At 43.5% G+C, this 21,514-nt stretch overlaps 1 protein-coding gene across 3 annotated transcripts; it reads right to left on the reverse strand.

The window, feature by feature from the left end:
- On the reverse strand, window positions 1–10,702 carry LOC123975569 (E3 ubiquitin-protein ligase RNF130-like). 3 transcript variants are annotated; one of them, XM_046057153.1, is made up of 6 exons: window positions 7,689–7,873; window positions 6,520–7,636; window positions 2,744–2,815; window positions 1,989–2,071; window positions 1,555–1,651; window positions 1–840 (listed from the first exon to the last, which is right to left on the reverse strand). In XM_046057153.1, exons 2-6 carry the CDS (start codon window positions 6,745–6,747, stop codon window positions 559–561), a joined length of 762 nt encoding a protein of 253 aa, XP_045913109.1. In that variant the 5' UTR covers window positions 6,748–7,636; window positions 7,689–7,873; the 3' UTR covers window positions 1–558. The 3 variants fall into 3 exon arrangements, with proteins under 3 accessions (XP_045913109.1, XP_045913110.1, XP_045913108.1); XM_046057154.1 differs by having other exon boundaries at window positions 6,520–7,610; window positions 7,663–7,873; XM_046057152.1 differs by lacking the exon at window positions 7,689–7,873 and adding an exon at window positions 7,887–10,702 and having other exon boundaries at window positions 3–840; window positions 6,520–6,770.
- Window positions 10,703–21,514: the final 10,812 nt, after the last annotated feature.

Below are 21,514 nucleotides of genomic sequence, written 5' to 3' on the forward strand. Positions count from 1 at the left end.
TAACGCTGCTCTACGACAGTGTAACGCTGCTCTACCACAGTGTAACGCCGCTCTACCACAGTGCAACGCCGCTCTACCACAGTGCAACGCTGCTCTACCACAGCTTGACAGTGTAACGCTGCTCTATGACAGTGTCGTATGCTCTACCACAGTGTAACGTTGCTCTACCACAGTGTAACGCTGCTCTACCACAGTGTAACGCTGCTCTACCACAGTGTAACGCTGCTCTACCACAGTGTAACGCTGCTCTACGACAGTGTAACGTTGCTCTACGACAGTGTAACGTTGCTCTACCAGTGTAACGCTGCTCTACGACAGTGTCGTATGCTCTACCAGTGTAACGCTGCTCTACGACAGTGTCGTATGCTCTACCACAGTGTAACGTTGCTCTATGACAGCTTGACAGTGTGACGCTGCTCTGCGACAGTGTGACGCTGCTCTGCGACAGTGTGACGCTGCTCTGCGACAGTGTGACGCTGCTCTGCGACAGTGTGACGCTGCTCTGCGACAGTGTGACGCTGCTCTCGACAGTGTGACGCTGCTCTCGACAGTGTGACGTTACGTTGCTCCACGACAGTGTGACGTTACGTTGCTCCACGACAGTGTGACGTGCTTTATGCCTGCGTAACATTGCTTAATGATTATGCTCTTACTGGTCACGGCGATGGTGATGTCAGCAGGAGTTCTGGGCGTGGCCTCCGAGTGGGGGGAGCTGAGTGGCTCCAGGCTGATGGGCGGCTGGTTCCCATCACCTAGTGGCGCCCTTTGGCTACTGGACGCCTGACTGATGCCCAGACGCTCCACATCCAGCACCACGCTGTCCACACAGGGAAGACTGGTCTGAGGACAGACAAGAGGACAGACAATAAGAGTTGTTATACAGACACACTTCTGACCTGTACTACAAAGGGAGTTCAAGCTACTCTTCGCGCTTTCACGTAAAAGGGGCGTGTTCAGCCGTGCTGGCAGAGTTGTTGCGGCATGCTCATGCTCCGTATTTTTGGACACATAAAATAGTCTAAAATATGTGAAAACAGTTAGGATAATGCAATTAGCAAATAAATAGCCTACAGATGGGCTACATCTCAGACACTGGCCCAATAATTAAGATTTCCCAAAAAATGCTGAGGCTGCAGAGCTCACTGTATGAACATAATGCTGTTGTGTTAAAAATAACAAGTCAGGATGAGATCTGAACATATTTTATAAAGTGGTGTGTATTAAAACTTCTCCTCAGTGACACTGAATACAGATGCGGTGTGTATTATTACTTATCAGTGACACTGAATACAGATGCGGTGTGTATTATTACTTATCAGTAACACTGAATACAGATGCGGTGTGTATTAATACTTATCAGTAACACTGAATACAGATGCGGTGTGTATTAATACTTATCAGTAACACTGAATACAGATGCGGTGTGTATTAATACTTATCAGTAACACTGACTACAGATGCGGTTTGTATTAATACTTCTCCTCAGTAACCCTGAGTACAGAGTACAGGCCACTGGTCTGTTCCTGTTGTTTGTTTATGTCAGCGATAACTCACCATGATGCCAAGAGCTTTGAGGATGTTGAGTTTACACATGGGACATGTGCAGTGTTCATTGAGCCAGGGGTCCACACACACTTTATGGAAGACATGTCTGCAGAGAGACAGATTTAATCTGATGAGATTTTTCCACCAAACCATCAGAACTAAAAGGCAGGACTGAAAATGGGTCATCTGTCAAACCACTGGAGAAGATTCAGTCAGCAGATCACACTTTATATGTGATGACTTTAAAATGCAGCAGTAAATAATAATAATACAGACAGTGACTTTAAAGAGTCTGATCAATCTGTGCGATACTGGTCTGACTGGTGATACTGGCAGAATAGGGTGAACATCATTACACTCACATAGATACATGGTAAAGTTCAGTACATCATTACAGTAAGAAAACCCGGTATAAATGTCTCTGCTGGTGTTTTCACACTCACTTGCAGGGTAGAATGCGAACCACATCGTTCAGCTGGTAGGCCTCAATGCACACTGCACAGTGGTTAAAATCTGGGTCAGTTTCCTGCAGCAAACAGAAAAATGAGGTGTTAAGTCAACACGTAACGTCTGAAAAGCTCATCATCGACAACTTCGCTCTTCTGGTTTGTCCACATTATTCTGTGACTCGTGACACCTTGTGTGAATTATGGGTAGCTGTGAGGGTCTTTGCGGTGGTTTTAAACAGAATCTCCTTGACATTCTGCTCAGCTGTTTCCTCTCAGACACATCTGACGTATGTTTTCATCTCCGTCGTGTTTATCTTCCCACACTATCATCATGTGACCTCTGACCTTTGTGTGAGTGGACATCCATCACTGTTTCATCTGCAGCCTGAAGGTCAACAACATAAATACCTGAAACCACTGGGTCCTACTGCCCACCATGTATCACACCTGTCAAACAGTGAGTTGCTGAGGTGAGAGTATGTTAGCTGTTATTTTGTCTGTCCTCATGTCTGTCCTCAGGCAGAAACTAAAGGGGTTAAATGACAGGGATGTCTCGAGTGTCCCCCCTCAGGTCTCTGTCAGCAGCTGGAGTTATTAGATTGTCTCGAGGCTGATTAACTTCTGATAGAAGGTTCATTCAGTAAAACTGAAGCAGCAACTCGTCAGCAGCTGAAGAATCTGTGAACAGCAGGAAATAGAAAGAAGGACGAGGACAGACATAAAAGACCTGTATTATCCTCAGGGTTTACCTTGTCTCCTTTCTTCACCGTCCTCGTGGTCAACTTGCCGATTGCTTTCTTCGCTGCATCACCAAGACGACGCTGAAAGATGGAGGGAGGACGGATTATTACATGTCCAAATGTATGTGGACACCTGAACACAACAGTGTAACATGGGAATCAAACACCACAAGCATTAATGTGCCGACAGTCTACTGGGAAGGACAGAGGACAGCAACGAGAAAGACAACAGATGAAAGTGACCACTGAGGAAAAACTGCAGGACACGGAGACACAGAGACACAAAGAGACAAAGACAGACTGAGACACTGACACAGTGAGACACAGAGACACCAAGAGACAGACAAACAGAGACACGTGTTACATGTCCTCAGGTCACTCTGTGAGGACGCTGGTCAGAGTGGATTTTATGCAGCATGCTTTTACTTGACAGCTACTCTGTGTATTTAATACTTTATGCATTAATAATCTGGAAGAGGAAGGTGGTGACGCTCTGTTATTCACGTGACTCTGCTAAAAGCAGCATAATGGCTGAAGCTACAGAAGAAGTGGCTTTCAAGTAGCGTTCGCTGTGAATTTTACTTGTCACGCTCAGCCTGTAGCCTGAAGGACAGAGACAGAAAAGCAGAGACCAAATTCTGCACAACTAGCGATAGACCAAAGAATCAGTCGATTCCTGAACTCAGGATGCCGATATCTCATCCTAAAGACAGCAGCTCTAACGAGCGTTGATCTCTCTGAAACCTGCAGCAGAACCCAAAGAAGTAGAACCAGCAGTACAGTTCTGCTTCTTTCACAAAACATCTGAACCAGCTTCCTGCTGAGAGAACCTGCAGCTCATGGATTAGACTTTGTTTTCATATCAGCATTTCAGATCCTGCTCTCTAATATCGGCACTGGCCAGTGGAAAACTCGTATCTGTCCAACACTAAACCGATATGATGATGATGATGATGATGTTTCCACAGAGCTGATGCAGCAGATGCATTCTGGGAAACCTGAACTCCCACTGACACGCTTCAAGATCGCAGAACAGTATAAACACAACAGTACTCTGAAAACAACTACTGCAGGGGTCGGGACCCTATGGTTCGCGAGCCAGATGTGGCTCTTTTCATGGCTGCATCTGGCTTGCAGACAAATCTTTAATTTAAAAAATTATAACGTTAAAAATATAAAACATTCTCATGTACTTCAATCCATTCATTTCCTACCGCTCACGTTCATGGTCGCGGGTGGCTGGAGCCAATCACGGCTGTACTCCGGGACAACACCAAATTTTTATTGGATAATGCGTAACGTACACGGGTCGTTGTGAGGTCAGAAAGTAAACTTCCCGCCTTTTAATCAAGTAGTCAGCTACCTAATTGCAGAAACCCTTTTGACGAAGAAGATGGCTAAAAGAAAAAAAGATGAGGAGTATCGTACTTTTCAGGAGGAATTCGCCTTTGTGGAGAGAGCAGGTTCTGCAGTGTGTCTAATATGCAATGATAAAATTGCATCGATAAAACGGTCAAATATAAAGCAGCACTTCGACACACGCCATACTACATTTGCATCGAAATATCCTGCGGGGCACAGCAGGAAGAAAGCATGTCAAGAGCTACTGTGCAGAGTGCAAGCTAGTCAGCAGCAACTCCGTGTTTGGACACAACAATGTGACTGGAATTCGGCTGGCTTTGCTGGTGCTTTAGCAACTGTGAGAAACGGAAAACCGTTCACAGATGGGGAGTATGCCACTTTTCGGATAAAGACAAGATAATCAAACGAATAAAAGACACGCCTCTGTCGGCAAGAACTGTTCACGATCGTACCATCATGATGGCAAATCAAATTGAGGCAACACAAGTGAAGCACATAAATGCAGCACCATTCTTTTCTCTCGCTTAGGATGAGTCAACAGACGTAAGCCATTTATCCCAGTTCAGCGTGATTGCAAGGTATGCTGTTGGTGACACTACGTGAGGAAAGTCTTGCTGTTTTGCCCATGAAAGAGACAACAAGAGGGGAGGATTTATTCAAGTCTTTCACCGAGTTCGCTAAAGAAAAAAAATCTACCGATGGATAAACTTATTTCGGTGTGTACTGATGGTGCTCCGTGCATGGTGGGGAAAAACAGAGGATTCCTAGCGCTTCTTCGTGAACATGAAAAGAGACCCATCCTAAGTTTTCACTGCATCCTACATCAGGTGTGCGGCGAGCAGCTTGGTGAGGTGATGTCGCTAGTCATTCGGGTGGTCAACTTTATTGTTGCCCGAGCTTTAAATGATCGCCAGTTTGAAACACTGCTAGATGAAGTTGGGAATAATTATCCTGGTCTGCTTCTGCACAGCAATGTGCGTTGGTTGTCAAGAGGGAAGGTGCTCAGCCGTTTCGCAGCTTGTCTGAGAGAAATGCGGACTTTTCTTGAAATGAAAAACGTCGAGCATCCTGAGTTAGCTAACACTGAGCGGCTCCTGATGTTCTTCTATCTCGTGGACATCTGAACCAGCTGCTGGAACTCTTCATCGCCAACATTGAAACAGGTCGTTTACTAAACTTTGAAAAACTGGGGGAGTTTAAATATGCATGCACAGCAAGTGACCCTGCTCAACATCTTGATCTTCAGCAGCTAGCGGGCTTCACATCTAATCTCCTACAGTCATTCAAAACAAGCTTTGGAGAATTTCGTGAGCGCACTCATCTTTTTAAGTTCATCACCCATCCACACGAGTGTGCAGTGGACAGCACCGACATGAGTTCCATCCCCGGTGTCTCCGTCAGAGATTTTGAGCTACAAGCTGCTGACCTGAAGGCCTCAGACATGTGGGTGAATAAGTTCAAGTCACTGAATGAAGATTTGGAAAGACTTGCACAACAGCAAGCAGAGTTGGCGAGCAAACACGAGAGGGGAGAAATGAAAAAACTTCAACCGGCGGACCAGCTGATTGTCAAAACTTGGAACGCGCTTCCCGTCACATACCACAGACTGCAGCGTGTGAGTATTGCTGTACTGACAATGTTTGGCTCTACGTGTGCATGTGAGCAGTCTTTCTCACATCTAAAGAACATTAAGACCAACCTACGATCACATTTAACGGATGGAAGTCTGCATGAAGCTTAACCTCACCACGCATCAACCAGACTACAAAGCTGTCAGCAAAACCATGCAGCACCAGAAGTTGCATTAATGGTAAGAAGTACTTTATTCATCATTGGTTAGCAACAGCATAACAACATTATTAAAAAGAATTCAGAGACTTATTGTACTTTAAAAGTGTTGGTCTTACATTAAATGCACACATTTACTTGTATTTAGTGTTAAAACATATTGTATGGCTCTCACGGAATTACATTTTAAAATATGTGGCGTTCATGGCTCTCAGTCAAAAAGGTTTCCGACCCCTGTACTACTGTCTGCATGAGGCGTCCAGTGTACTACAGTACTCTGAATACTACTACTGTCTGTACTACAGGGGTCCAGGGCTGTACTCCGTGTTTACTGCTGATTCTGTGACGGACTGAAAGTGACTGCAGGGAGGTGAAGTGAAGGTTGGTCTGCAGCAGATGGAGGGGAGACAGACTCCTGACAGCAGGGTTAGATTACACTGAGGGGGGAGGAAGTGACCACCCACTGCTCCACTGAACACATCATTAAATATTCAATGCTTCAAGAGGACGAGGAAGAGCAGGAGGAGAGTAGTAGAAAGAGGAAGAGGAGTGGGGAGGGAGAGGAGGAAACGAAGGGAACAGCGTAGGAGGAAGGGTTAGCACGTTAGCTCATTAGCGGTGTGTTAGCATGTTACCTGGCTGCGATCACGGGCGCTGGTGTAGCGGATCTTCTGGATGAAGTAGAAGATGAGCCAGGCCGACGAGATGATCATGAGGACGATGAAAGAGATGGAGACGAAGACCAGAGAGCCTCGGTTGATGTTTTTGGTGGAACCACGTTGACCCACCACCACAGAGACCAGGACTGTCAGGTTCCTCTCCAAGTGAGCCAGGATCTCCTTCCCATAAGCCTCCGTGATCATCACCGCCACTGTGTCACCGGTACCTGCAGACACAGAACCAGAATCAGAACCACTACTAGAAACACAACAAGAGAAAAGAACAGGACAAAAGCAAAGACCAAGACCAGAACCACGCAAATGACCAGACTCAGAACAACAACAAGAATGAGAACCAGGAAATCAGATGAGTCAGTCACAACTACAGTATGACACTCCCGCACTGCACTACGGTATGACACTCCCGCACTGCACTGTAGTATGACACTCCCGCACTGCACTACGGTATGACACTCCCGCACTGCACTACGGTATGACACTCCCGCACTGCACTACGGTATGACACTCCCGCACTGCACTACGGTATGACACTCCCGCACTGCACTACGGTATGACACTCCCGCACTGCACTACGGTATGACACTCCCGCACTGCACTACGGTATGACACTCCCGCACTGCACTGTAGTATGACACTCCCGCACTGCACTACGGTATGACACTCCCGCACTGCACTACGGTATGACACTCCCGCACTGCACTACGGTATGACACTCCCGCACTGCACTACGGTATGACACTCCCGCACTGCACTGTAGTATGACATTGCATTATAATAGTTTAGCAGTTGGGACTTTTTCCGTTTTGCTTTGTCAGGAACTTTATGCTTCACTCTGTGTCTGAAGGGCGCAACGGAAATAAAGTTTTGTATTATTAATTATTTATTAAATATGCTCTCCAAATCAGTTGGTATTCAGCACCAGGACAACAGTAACACACATACACACACAGTGTGAGATCACAATGACCTCATCAATTAATGACACCTTCCTGTCTATATTTAGAGCTCAACATCGATCCTCAGGAAGTCACTTCTCTCAATCACACCTTCATCCTCCTCCTCTCAATCACACCTTCATCCTCCTCCTCTCAATCACACCTTCATCCTCCTCCTCTCAATCACACCTTCATCCTCCTCTCAATCACAAAATTTAAAGGAATACTTTGCAGCTGTTCCACCTGTTTTCAGTGCTAAGCTAAGCTGTTTTGTGTGAAAACGGAGGAAGTCCATATACAGTATAATGACAGAAAGAATGGAAGCCGTCAGGAGAGCGAGCTGTCTGCTAACAGGTTCACCGCATCACCTGAAACCTGCAGACTGACCTTCGTGTCCCATCTTGACCGTCTTGTCGGTGGAGTTGTTGTAGATGAGGACGGCCGTGGCGTTGTAGGCGGCCGCCTTCAGGATCTTCTCTTTGAAGGTGCAGTTTCCTCTCTGCAGCAGCGCCACCCAGTGGCCACTCCGCGGAGGAACCAGGAAACGAGTGGCGGGGTCGCAGCCCTGCCGGTCCACCACTGAGGAGACACACCGTTAGCATGGTTACTGCAGCAGTTACAGCTTCAGTACAAAGATAAAACTGTTTTGATCTTTCACATTTTAAAATGGTTTCCCGAACATTTTCATTTTAATGTATTAAATCAAAGCACTTTATCATTTTGAGTATGACACAAATAAAGCTGAAGTCCTGTCCTGTTTACTGGTTTAACTGGAGAATCTCTGATCTATAATCAACGTGTGATCAGACAGCAGCTTCACAGCCTCTACTGTCAGACACAGGAACAGATCCAGGATCAGATTTGGGATTTCCTCGGTTTGATGTTTGTTTTGGATCAACAAAAAGACCTCGCCTGTCCTTGTCTGCAGAGACTGTTTGATCGGACTCACCGTCGCAGCCTGTCGGGTTCATTCACACCAAGTGGACTAATTCACTCACTCATTAATTCACTCAGTGAGCAGTAAAGTCAGATTTCAGCCAGTTATTGATCATCGCATTTCATTTATCTATAAAATGGGGAGCATTGCATTGTGGGATTGGGATGTGCGTGTTATGTATACCCTAATCACACCATCTGGTTTTCACCTGATAACACCACAACATCATCATGGCTGTTTATCTGATACGAGGTTAGCACTAGGGCTAACACTGATGACATCACAGACAGACCAGCTGACAGAAGCATCTGAATAATTAATTAGAAGAAAAACATAACTAAAGCTGCACGAGAAGCGCGTTGAGGTGTGAGGCGGCCACGTAGATTCGCAGATTCTGGAGTTCTGCCGGTGCGGCTGTGAATTTGCCACGCCCTTCGGATGCTGCAGAAAGTTGTTAATTATCACTTCCTGTGTCCCCTTTGTGGCGTTACATAGCACTTGGCGCTGTGACTATAACTGAATATTGGCAAGTCGATATGTTCAGGGCGCGACAGTTATCAAGCACGTAAAGTTTTTTGCAGATGTGAGCATGTACACTGAAGTTACAACAACTTCCTCATTCATGGCGAATCATCAATTTTGGATGCTACGGCATGCCGTTTCACGAAAACTCTTAATCGTCAGTGAGATTAGTCTCGACAGCGAAAATCTGGTCAATTCTCTAGGAGGAGTTTGTTAAAGTACAGAGTACTGAGCATGTAGTCAAGTTACAACAACTTCCTGTGTCATGACGAAGAGTTTAACTTTGCCGCCATGCCACCGCCAAGCTGTTAACTGCAAACTCACAAGTTAAGTTAAGTTACAACATAGCTTCATCAATGTGTTAAGGGTCCAACCTGCTCAGAGTAGTACATTATAACGTAAAACATGTTATTTCCTGTTGCCAGCAGTTGGCACTATGACTTTGAGTGAATATTAGCATATAGATGTTTTCAGGGCGGGACTCATATATATATAAAATCTGGTGCACACGTGAGCATGTAGACTGAAGTTGTATCAACTTCCTGTTTCATGGTGAATCAGCGATTTTTGACAGCACGTTACGGGCAAATTGGCCGACTAATAATAAAATAACCGTTTGTACAACAACTTTTAATCATCAAGGGGTTTAGACTGCACAGCAAAAGTTGATCCAAAGTGTGTAAATCGCCAAAAATGACCATTAAATCCAAAATGCCCGACTTTCTGTTCGGTGTTGGGCATCACTCCAAGAGGCTTTTTTGTACAAGTGGACATGATACACGTATCAGAGAAATTTCATACATGTAGGTCAAACTTTGTCCGGGGGCTGCTCCGTTGGGGAGCGCTAGCAAGCCAATTTGTCACGCCCATGTGCAAAATCCATAAAATACGAAATTTTTTACCGTGCCTGAATTATGTGCAAAGTTTGGTGCGTTTTCAAGTGTGTTTAGGCAGAAAAAAAAGGACAAAAAACCACCTTCAGTTTCAATAGGGACCTCGCATGTTTCGTGCTCAGACCCTAAATAATAAAACCATTTCCCACACAGAGGGTAAGGGACATTTACTCATTTAGGTGAACTCCAGGTACTTCAGTATTCACCTCCACTACATTCATCTGACAGCAGAGTCACTGAAACATTTCTTTTTTGTAGAAATTTAAACAATCAACCAGAAATTTGTCAATATTTTGTGTTTTATGTAAAGCAGCATTTTCCCATTAGGATTAGTTTAGTATTTCTGGTGTTCCAGATATCCAAGCTCAGTTCTCTGTTTGGCAGCTTTAATAAGATGCTGCAGACAGTGTCAGCTGCAGTGTCCTTGGACCGTCTGACTGTAATCTGACACTTCGGAGCAGAGACGCTCCGACCTTCAACAGCCTGAACACAGCCTGAAAAACTCTGCAGTGCCTCCATACAACAGGCGCTACATCTACCACATCCACACAACAACAAGAGCGCCTACAAACTACATCCGCAAAAAACACATCCAGAATCTGAATCAGGTTTATTGCAAGGTAGATTTTTACACGAGTAATTTGCCTTGGTATAAATCGGTGCTTTCAGTTCACATGAACATAAATATAAATGTATAAATAGTAATGAGATCAAATAATGTCCAAGTATACAAAAGTTACAACAATACTATCCACTACAACAACAGCACCTACAAACAAAAATAATTCACAAACTACACTGAATAAAATTATAAAGGCCCCCATTCATCTTGAGCTGAACTCAAAGACTTTCTCTATTTACACAAAAGGCCTATTTCTCTAAAATATTGTTCACAAATCTGTCAAAATCTAGTGAGCACTTCTCCTTTTCAGAGATAATCCATCAACCTCACAGGTGTGGCATATCAAGATGCTGATCAGACAGCATCGGGATTACACAGGTGTGCCTTAGGCTGGCCACAATAAAAGACCTTGGGCTGGCCACAATAAAAGGCCACTCGAAAAAAAATAAGAGGTCAGCCACCACAACACGTCAGCTGACTGACCACGTTTGGTTTTGACTCACTTCGCACGTGACATGTGATCGTCAATAACAGTCAGTCTATGTGGCTACGGCTACCTAGCTAGCTCAGCGGCGAACGGCACACAGCAGGAGGACGCAGCATGAACATGAACAGGGACTTTGGGGTAAAACTGTAAAATGTTCAATGTCATATAACAAGATGAAGGGTGTGGTTCAAACAATGAGTGGGTTTGTGAACTGAATCTAGTAAAGATAAAAAAGCAGCTCTGTCGTTATCAACGTCCACGTGAATATTAATATCGCCAACAATTATTACTTTATCTGTCTTAAGAACTAGACTTGATAAAAACTCTGGGCCAGGTTTTCCAGGTAGGATGTGAAAGAGTAAGAAGAAGACTTCCATCCTCGTTAAATTTTTAGGTTTATGAAGGATCAACTCCACCACCTCCTCTGTTCATTCTGGTTTTAATCACCCAAATGGTCCGGGGACTCTGTTACCTCTGGGTGGGACTAGTGTGACCAGTGAGTGTGTCTCTTGACGTAAGGGACAGGAGGGGCCCGCAGAGGGAGCCAGCGAGAGAAGCAGTACTTTGCTTGGTGATGTAGCTCTTTAGATTAGATTACTTCCTAACTGTGCGGCTGTGGCAGTAGAGCGAGAGCGAGCATGCTGGGAGAGAGACGTGCAGCGTGCTGGATGTTAGCAGCCAGCATGTGGCGTCCTACTCCGTTGGGATGGACACCATCGGTCCTAAAGGAGGAGGAACGGATCCAGAATCACACTTGTCAATAAAACTAAAACCGTGAGTTCTGCAGGCCGACTGGAGCCACGCGTGGAGGGAGAGGAGTTGTTCTGATCCGCGGTTCAGCGTGGGGATGATGCCAGAAATGAAAATGGACTTTCCACAACTGTTATTAAACTGTTTGTTAAAATCCTTTTGGTCAGTTCAGAGGCACCTCGAACCACAGTCTTTGTCCCGACATGCAGGACAACACGGCGGAGTTTATCCAGAATGTCCACGACTGCGGCTCCAGGGAAGCAACGAGTAGCTGCATTAAAGAATCGGATGCTCCAGACTGATCAAGATCGACTGAAGCTTATAAGCTCAAAAAATGACATTCGGGCCCACCCTCAAGACGCAGAGAGATTTCCTGTCAGGCAGTGCAGAAAATGCACCGAGCAACAAAGTGGCGTGATGCTGTGTGGCGACAGCCTATCAGCGTTGAGATTGTCTGGACGTCATGACAGCTTCCGCCCCTCCGATTAGAGACTCGTCCCCTCTGATTAAAGACCCACCCGCTACGATTAAAGATCCCTTCCTGCTGATGAGAGACCCGCCCCCTCTGATTAGAGACCCGCCACCTCCAATTAAAGATCCCTTCCTTCTGATTAGAGACCCGCCACCTCCAATTAAAGATCCCTTCCTTCTGATTAAGGACCCGCCCCCTCCCCTTAAATAAACGCCCCCCCCCTCTGATTAAAGACCCTCCCCCACCGATTAAGGACCCGCCCCCTCCAATTAAAGATCCCTTCCTGCTGATTAGGCCCCGCCCCCTCCAATTAAAGATCCCATCCTTCTGATTAAGGCCCCCCCCCCCCTCCGATTACAGATCGGCCCCCTCCGATTACAGACCGGCCCCCTCTGATTAAAGATCCGCCACCTCCAAATAGAGACCCGCCCCCTCTAATTAAAGATCCCTTCCTCCGATTAAAGACCCCTTCCTGCTGATGAGAGACCCCCCCCCCCTGATTAGAGACCCTCCCCCACCGATTAAAGATCCCTTCCTTCTGATTATGGACCCGCCCCCTCCAATTAAAGAAACGCCCCCCGCTCTGATTAAAGACCCTCCCCCACCGATTATAGATCCCTTCCTTCTGATTAAGGACCCGCCCCCTCCAATTAAAAAAACGCCCCCTCCGAGTAAAGATCCCTTCCTTCTGATTAGAGACCGTCCCCCTCTGATTAAACAACCGCCCCCCTCTCATTAGAGACCCCCCCTCCGATTAGAGACCCGCAACCTCCGATGAAAGATCCCCCCTCCGATTACAGACCGGCCCCCTCTGATTAAAGATCCGCCACCTCCAAATAGAGACCGTCCCCCTCCGATTAAAGACCCGCCCCCTCCGATTACAGACCGGCCCCCTCCGATTAAAGACCCGCCCCTTCCAATTTAAGTATCCCTTCCTTCTGATTAAGGACCCGCCCCCTCCAATTAAAGATCCCATCCTTCTGATTAAGGACCCGCCCCCTCCGAGTAAAGATCCCTTCCTTCTGATTAGAGAACCACCCCTTCTGATTAGAGACCGTCCCCCTCTGATTAGAGACCGTCCCCCTCTGATCAAACAACCACCCCCCCTCCGATTAGAGACCCGCCCCCTCCGATTAAAGATCCCTTCCTTCTGATTAGAGACCCGCCCCCTCCGATTAAAGATCCCTTCCTGCTGATTAGAGACCCGCCCCCTCTGATTAAAGATCCGCCACCTCCAATTAGTGACCGACCCCCTCCAATTACAGACCGGCCCCCTCCGATTACAGACCCGCCCCCTCCGATTAAAGATCCCTTCCTTCTGATTAGAGACCCGCCCCCTCTGATTAAAGATCCGCCACCTCCAATTACAGATCGGCCCCCTCCGATTACAGACCGGCCCCCTCCGATTACAGACCGGCCCCCTCCGATTACAGACCGGCCCCCTCCGATTACAGACCGGCCCCCTCCGATTACAGACCAGCCCCCAATGATTAAAGATCCCCCGCCTCCGATTAGAGACCGGCCACCTCCAATTAAAGATCCCTTCCTTCTGATTAAGGACCCGCCACCTCTGATTAAACAACCGCCCCCTCTGATTACAGATCGGCCCTCTCTGATTAAAGATCCGCCATCTCTGATTAAAGACCCACCCCCTCAGATTAAAGACCCGCCCCCTCTGATTAAAGATCCGCCCCATCTGATTAAAGATCCGCCATCTCCAATTAGAGACCCGCCCCCTCCGATTACAGACCGGCCCCCTCTGATTAAAGATCCGCCACCTCTGATTAAAGACCCACCCCCTCAGATTAAAGATCCGCCCCCTCTGATTAGAGGCCGTTAACACTCTTTAGTCCCAAACGATGGCTGTTGTGAAATCAGTGTCGCTGAAGTGGAAACACGTTAGTGATGATCTGACTGAACATTAGACGACTCAGCCATAATATGCTTTATGTCTTTTTCAGGATGACTGATGAAATATTAATGAGAATATAATGTTTTGATATTTATTTAGGAAAAATGAATTGTTTTATTATTTGAGTATTTAAATAATTATCTTTAGAATAATTATAAATAATTATAAATTAATAACAAAACTTCTTTAAACAGGAAACAGTTCACACATGCACTTCCTGTTTCATCTCTTCTCTCTCTCATCCTTCTCTTCAAAAGCTGTGATGTCATCATCAGAAACAGGTGTGGATTCAGAGCATGTTGATGTGTTGTGATGTCAGGTTAACAGTAATTTCTGCCCCGCTGCTGTCACGGTAACGCAACGTTACACCGCGTGTCATCTAACGTTCGTTAGATGTCTGAGCGAGATAACAGACCTCGGATGTGTGTGTGTGTTGTGACCTCGGGTGTGTGTGTGTTGTGACCTCGGGTGTGTGTGTGTGTTGTGACCTCGGGTGTGTGTGTGTGTTGTGACCTCGGGTGTGTGTGTGTGTGTGTGTGTGTGTGTGTGTGTGTGTGTGTGTGTGTGTGTGTGTGTGTGTGTGTGTGTGTGTTGTGTTTGGAGGAGGGACTACATCATTTTATGAAGTAAGAAGTTCCTGATTTGTCAGTAAAGAAGTCAGAGAGGCAGCAGTAAACCACCAGAGCCTCAACATGAAAGTCTGTCACACTTTGATCTGCTTCTTCTTCCTCTGTGAGTATTCACTTTGGATTTCTGTCTCTCTCTCTTGTTATAATATTTTGTTTCTTTATTTTCTTTGTTGGTCAGTAGTGTAACAGTTTCTTATGAGTCCTTTATATGGTTAAATATGATAACCAGAGCCACTTTCATGGATGTTGGAGCTGTGGTTCTTTACTTCCTCAAAATAAACTGCACATCAGGAAGGAAAATTAAGGGCGTAATCTTACACAGTTACTTTGTTATTATCAGTTTACTTTAAAAATATGAAATATTGAGAAAATAATGAGAAATGTCCATTAAAATTTCCCAAAATCTAAAAATATATATTGTTAATTATCATATATGAAGAAAAGAGTCAAATCCCAACCTGTTGTTGCGGCTTTACTCGTTTTCAAATGTAAGAAAGTGCAATTTTGTTGCTTTTTGTTGTATTTTTATGGTGACAGAGTTTCTTTACCCTGACTGTTAGTGGACTTTGTTGTAGCTTCGCAATATTTGAAATAACTGTAGTACATTTTTCAAAAAGTTATCACAACCTACAGACAAAAAGAAACAAAATAAAACTGCACTGACTTAAGAACTTAAAAAATGATTTAAATCACATTAAAACATCTGTGGTACATTTACATTTACTCATTTGGCAGACGCTTTTATCCAAAGCAACTTACATTTGAGGAACAACATACAAGCATCAACAGAGCATCAAATGCAGCTACAACTGACAATACATAGTAGTAAGAACAGCAATAAATACAGCCAGAGCTAATAGCACATATCACATCAATGGGGTAAAAACCTAGGGAAAGAAGTAAGAGTTAACAAAAAATGCAATCACTACAAGATAATTGTAAGGGGATAGAAGAATGACCAAGAGTTCAGTCTTAGAGAGGTTTAGTTGAAGGTGGCAAGCCTTCATCTACGCAGATATGGTGGTAGAGTTGCGTATCGTCTGCGTAGTAGTGGAAAGAGAAGCTGTGCGAGCGAATGATTGGCCCCAGTGAGGTGGTGTAAATTGAGAAGAGTAGGGGGCCCTAGCACTGAGCCTTGGGGCACCCCTGTGGAGAGGCAGTGGGAGGAAAATAATTGTCCTTGCCACAATACATTGTAGGAACGCCCCGAGAGGTAGGATTCAAACCACAGGAGAGTGTTAACGGGAAGAAAGAGTGTAAAATAAGATAATGTTGAAAGTGAGCTTTTGTATGTTGTGGTTGAAAAACTGTAAAAAATTAAAAAAAAAAAAAAACAGTATTTCATAGTGTTTTGTTGGTGCTATGTTACTGTTATAGATATATTTTTCTGTCTTGGTGTGTGACAAACAGTTATAAATGATTGTTATTACTGAAATAAAAACCTATGTAATAGTTTTACATGTGTTTCATTATTGTGCAAACAGTTATCCTTTTTTATGACTCACTGTTGTATGAAAAGAGAAAAGGGAAGAAAGGAGGGGAGAGAAAAAAGAAATATCAAAAGCCATAAAAGCAGGAAAAGTAAAAAAACTAAAGATCTGGAGGGAAGCAGTTACTTTTATAATTTACATTTGATTGATTGAAACCTTTATTTATGTAGGGAAGTATAAAAGATGATGGCTAAAAGAAGGACAGAGATGTCAACAGTGACATTCACTTGCAGAGCCAGTCTATGATCCTCAGTGACAGACTGGTTGAACTGGGCAACTCCCAGTGTGACTCTGTGTACCATAAAACTTTGATTAACAGTGTCTTTATTTAATTTAAAACCGCTGTGCCAGGTTACAGGGCTCTACGTCTGACTCTCACATTTAAGTGATCAAAATATAAGTCTTGAGTCGCTCATTTCCTTTGATTATTTATTTAAAACAAATCGAACAACAAAAATACTGTCAAACTAAATATGAGGTCAAAGACTGTGTCGTTCCTCGCACTTTAGTTTCTGCCCATAGGTTCAGACCCAAAAGACCTCTTCAGACACACCTCTTCCTCTTTCCACAGCTGCCTAAGTTAATCAGAACAGCTAAATACATAAGCAATCAATAAATCCAAAAGACTATTCTCAAAATAAATCATCCGAATTTATAAAATAATTACAAACAAGAAATTGTCTTCAAGAAATAGCCCGGGCTTTTATTTGCTAAAATCACAGAATTGACCCTGCCTATATTTGGGACAGATGTCCATATGGTAAAGGCCTTTAATTTCTTTTGCACAAAACTGTATTTCAAAAAGTACGGGTATTACTTGTATAAAAAATATTATATCAAATTAGTTTGATCTAGCCCCGACAGATGGCTTATGCACTTTTATTTTGTAGGCAGCAATGTAACGAAAACAAACATACCAAACAACACAGTGCAGGATGAGAGAAGTGTGGCAGAAGTTAGCAGATAGAAAGCAATGGACTTATTTTTTAGGAAAGCTGTTTTGATTCTTTTGATTGGTGGACCCTTAAAGGCTAAAGGCACTTAATAATAAAGGAATGGACACATTTGGACTTAACGAGCGCTTTAAAGGTAATAGCAGTCTGCATTTTTTTCTCTTGTACCATGCCGGCTGCACTGGTAAATCTATAGGAATTAGACTTTGGCTCATTGTTTCCGTTAAATGAACTGAACGATTAAATCGTGGAGAATCTAACCGATCTAAGAATGCGTAGCGTGTCCATACTGACACATTGATCATACTTGTATTAACGATCATACTTGTATTAACGATCTAAGCCGCTTAGAAGCAGCTCAAGCGGGTGACCCAGCTAGTTTAAGAGGTTTTAAACATCCAAAGAACTAGAACTGTAAAAACCAAACCAGGCATTTAGTGGAGACCTGCGTTTATTTGTCAAAATGTGTTCCACACCAGGCCAGTAAACGGGATAGACGGCTATTTGGGACTCGGCTATTAATTAATAAGTTTTACGGTGAATGTGAAGCCGCAAATGTTGTGATCAGACTGCAGCATCTTACAGGAAGTTCAGACAGTAACTATTGTTGTTCATCTTTTCAACAGCTCTGCAGGATGGAAACACTGGTCTCACCAATGCCCAGATCACATCTGTCTACACAGGAACTGAAGGAGGAGATATCACAGTTACATGCTCCTTTTCTTCATATGGAACCTCGATGTTCTTTTGCAAGAGAGAATGTAAACCAGAGGACATCCTCATTCACACAACTGGTGTCAGAGATCAGAGAGGCAGATACAGCATCACATATGATGGAGGGGAAAATGTTTTCGTGAGCATCACACAGCTGACCAAGTCTGACTCAGGACTGTACAGCTGTGGTCTGGGTGGATCAAACATTACGTTTGAAATCATTGTTGTAGATGGTGAGTTTCTACTAAAAGTCATGAAAATGTTTCTTTCCTGTCTGAAGAAAAGCTTCACTGTTCACTGGTTGATTCTCATTTAACACCAACAGGCTGATAAAGACACACACGCTCACATGATAATTTGAATATTAGTGTACCACACATTCAACTTATTGTTCCAAGTGATAATTTAGAACTGGGCAGCTCCCAGTGTAACTGGGGATCACATTTGAAACTGTAATTATTGTGATCAGACTGCATGGTGAGTTTATACTTAAAGTGAAATGAAAATGAGAGAAGTAAAATGTTTGTTCATGTCTCTGGAGGTCTGAAGAAAGTTTTCACTAACAGCTGCTGATGTAAATCCCCAGTGAACACAGATGAATGTAAATGTAAAACAGTTCAGCTCACACACAGACACAGTCTGTACATTAATTTCTCTCACCAGGTTTTCTGCACGTTTTTGTTGTTCACATCTCTGTTTTTTCAACATCAGACCCATCAGCCTCCAAACCAACACAGATTTCTCAGACTGACCAGCAGCAGACTGGGACAGCATCACCTCGAGGTACATCCACAGAGTGTTTGATAGATGAAAGTCAATGACTGAAAGTCATAACAAGTAATTGTCCTTTCAGCACCTAGCAAAGCCTCTCAGCCAGTGTCTATGGAGAAGGTCTCAGTCAAAGCTGTGAACCAGAATATGTGCATTGTCTCTGTATGCATGTATGTGTGTTACTGTGTATATGTACACTAGATCGGCATGTTTTATGCAAGTACATGAGTTTATTGAAGTGCTTGTTTATACAATATTGCAAGATATAGATCCATCAAACACAAATGACATCCAGATTTATACAGGACACTTCAGTTATTAGCTTTTCGGTAAGGCTAATCAGAGAATCCTCTTTGAGAACCTCAAATAAAAGCTAGTGAAATAGAAGAGATATGTATGTGTATCCATCTTAAGACTGTGTGTCTAACATATTGAAGCATTTTAGTGAGCGAGCAGAATCTGACACAGGGACCGAAACACCGGAAGACAGCTTGCCAGTAACTGTATCTTTCACCAGAGGCTCAGCAATGTCAGCACAGCTAAATGTATTGGATTAGTGAGCTGGACTGAATATTATAGATGCGATCGTTACCACACTTTGTAACAGTTATACCGCAGCAAATAACGTTGTAGTGAATGGGTCTGTGGAATGTAACTGTGTTGTTGTCCTGCACCGTTATGTTGCATTTTATACTATGTGGGTCACATAAGTTACAGCGACCGAGACGGATGAAGAAGCTGTATACCTGAGTAATGGTATAACAACAATAAGTCTAAACTGAACGTTACGAAGCTAACAGCTGCAGATACATGCTACCGTTAGCTAACCCTTCACATAGGATTAGGCACACTGGCAATCAATAATAATAATTTTTCCGTGAGAATACAACCCCAAACCCACAGGTAATAAAAAAGTGATTTGTTTCCTTTAAAAAACTACATATAGCTCCTTTAAAGGAAAAGTATGACATTTTTGAATACAAATCCACTTTCTTGCCAGAAGTTAGATGGGAAGATAGATAACACTCATATCTGTTTGCTAAATATGAGACCACAGCTAGCTGCCGGTTAGCCTAGCTTGCACATTCATTTTTGTACAGATTTAAGATTTGAGATATATGAAAACAGAGTAAGCTTTAGATGTGCAGGTAGGTGGATTGTGATTAGGGTTGCCACCTTCAACACCCCTTGGGGGCCCGGCAATGACAGGCCCGATGGTGTGCCAGTAGTTGTATATCATAACTTAAAACATACAACAGATTAACTCACTAACCCTAACCCTGGATACAGAGCTACGGCAATATTAAACATAGGCAAACAATGTGTGACAGTGAGACCACAAAAAATAGGATGTGAACTATGAACTTTATTAACTTATTAAATCAACATGTCCATAACTTATTAACTATAAATAGGCTAAAACAAATGGTTTGAAAAAATTTGAAAAGACTTTTGCAAAGGATTTTCGATTATCATCATGAACATCAGTGAATTAAAAGTAGTTTCTTTAGCTGCCGCCGCCGTTATATCAACTCGACTCTCTGCCCAGAGACCCGCCCTTATCTGACTCCGATTGGCCCTGAACCTGACAGTATTAATGAAACCAACAATGGCAGCAATCAGAGGTAGAAAAGGAGAAGTATTCACAGAACGCAGGTGGGATGATTTGCATGGGATGCTGCATTAAAGACAACTCAGAAATATTATTACGTATTTTAAGGGGCGAGTGGCAACCTTAATTGTGATATGTAGGGATGATGGGACAGTGGATAAGACACATGCCTTTGGTGTGAGAGACTGGTATCAATCTTTTCATCTAACTCACAGCACGATAGCAAAAAAAGCATATTTTCCAAACAGTCAAACTGTTCCTTTAAAGTTTCTCTGTAGTTCAGTCTTTTTCACCAGTGAGAGTGAGCATAACTGGTAGCATGTAGTAACTTCAGCAAATACTGCTGCTAGGGTTTCATGCAGTTATATATACCTTAAGTATTAGTTTAGAACAGTGGCTAAATTATTGTCTGGAGTCTGTTGTATGATTTTATTGGATGCCTGCTAGCCAATCAGAAATTTGTATTTTCCATAAACATTGTATAATATGAGTAAAGTATGCCCAACTCAAATAGAAACTCCCATTCAAAGTGTACATTGCATCATATTACCATACAGGGGTTTACATATGTATTAGTATTTATATTGTATATATATATAAATATGTATTTATATTGTATTTGTATTTATGTATACGAAATTAAATATGTGTATGTATACTGTATGCATGCCTTCTCTTTTCAATGAGAGTTCTGTACATGACATTAAGGTGTGTGTGGCAATGTAACACTGTAAACTTGTTCTTCTCCTCAATCTATTACAGATGTGTGGCTGCCTGTCGGTCTGACTCTGGCCGTCATGGTTATCCTATTATTACTGGCTGTGGTGATATACTGCAGGAAGAGGTCTTCTAAACCCAAGGGTGAGGCAACAGGAAACACACACAGACCAGCAGGCAACTAAACTGAAACTTCCTATTTTTACAGTTTGTCTCTTTCCACGTAAATTTACTTGAACGGAAATGTTGTGAATGCACGAAAAGCAGAGACACTTAACTAACAACATCTAAGCTCAGGAGGACTGACTAGAAAAACAAGCAGAATAATGACAATAACAATCTTAAATGAACCTAACTGCTGCTCAGCATAAAGGTTGCTATCACAGAGGTGCTAGCTTGATGCTTATTGTGCCTTGCAACACCAACTATCATTATGCTACTTAACATATTGAGCTCTGTGCCAAATAAACATGTAGCACACCTGACAGCAAATCAGGCTGCATACAAGTCATACACTGAAGTTTTTATGGACAA

Source organism: Micropterus dolomieu, linkage group LG08 (assembly GCF_021292245.1).
Source record: "Micropterus dolomieu isolate WLL.071019.BEF.003 ecotype Adirondacks linkage group LG08, ASM2129224v1, whole genome shotgun sequence".
NCBI lineage: Eukaryota > Metazoa > Chordata > Actinopteri > Centrarchiformes > Centrarchidae > Micropterus > Micropterus dolomieu.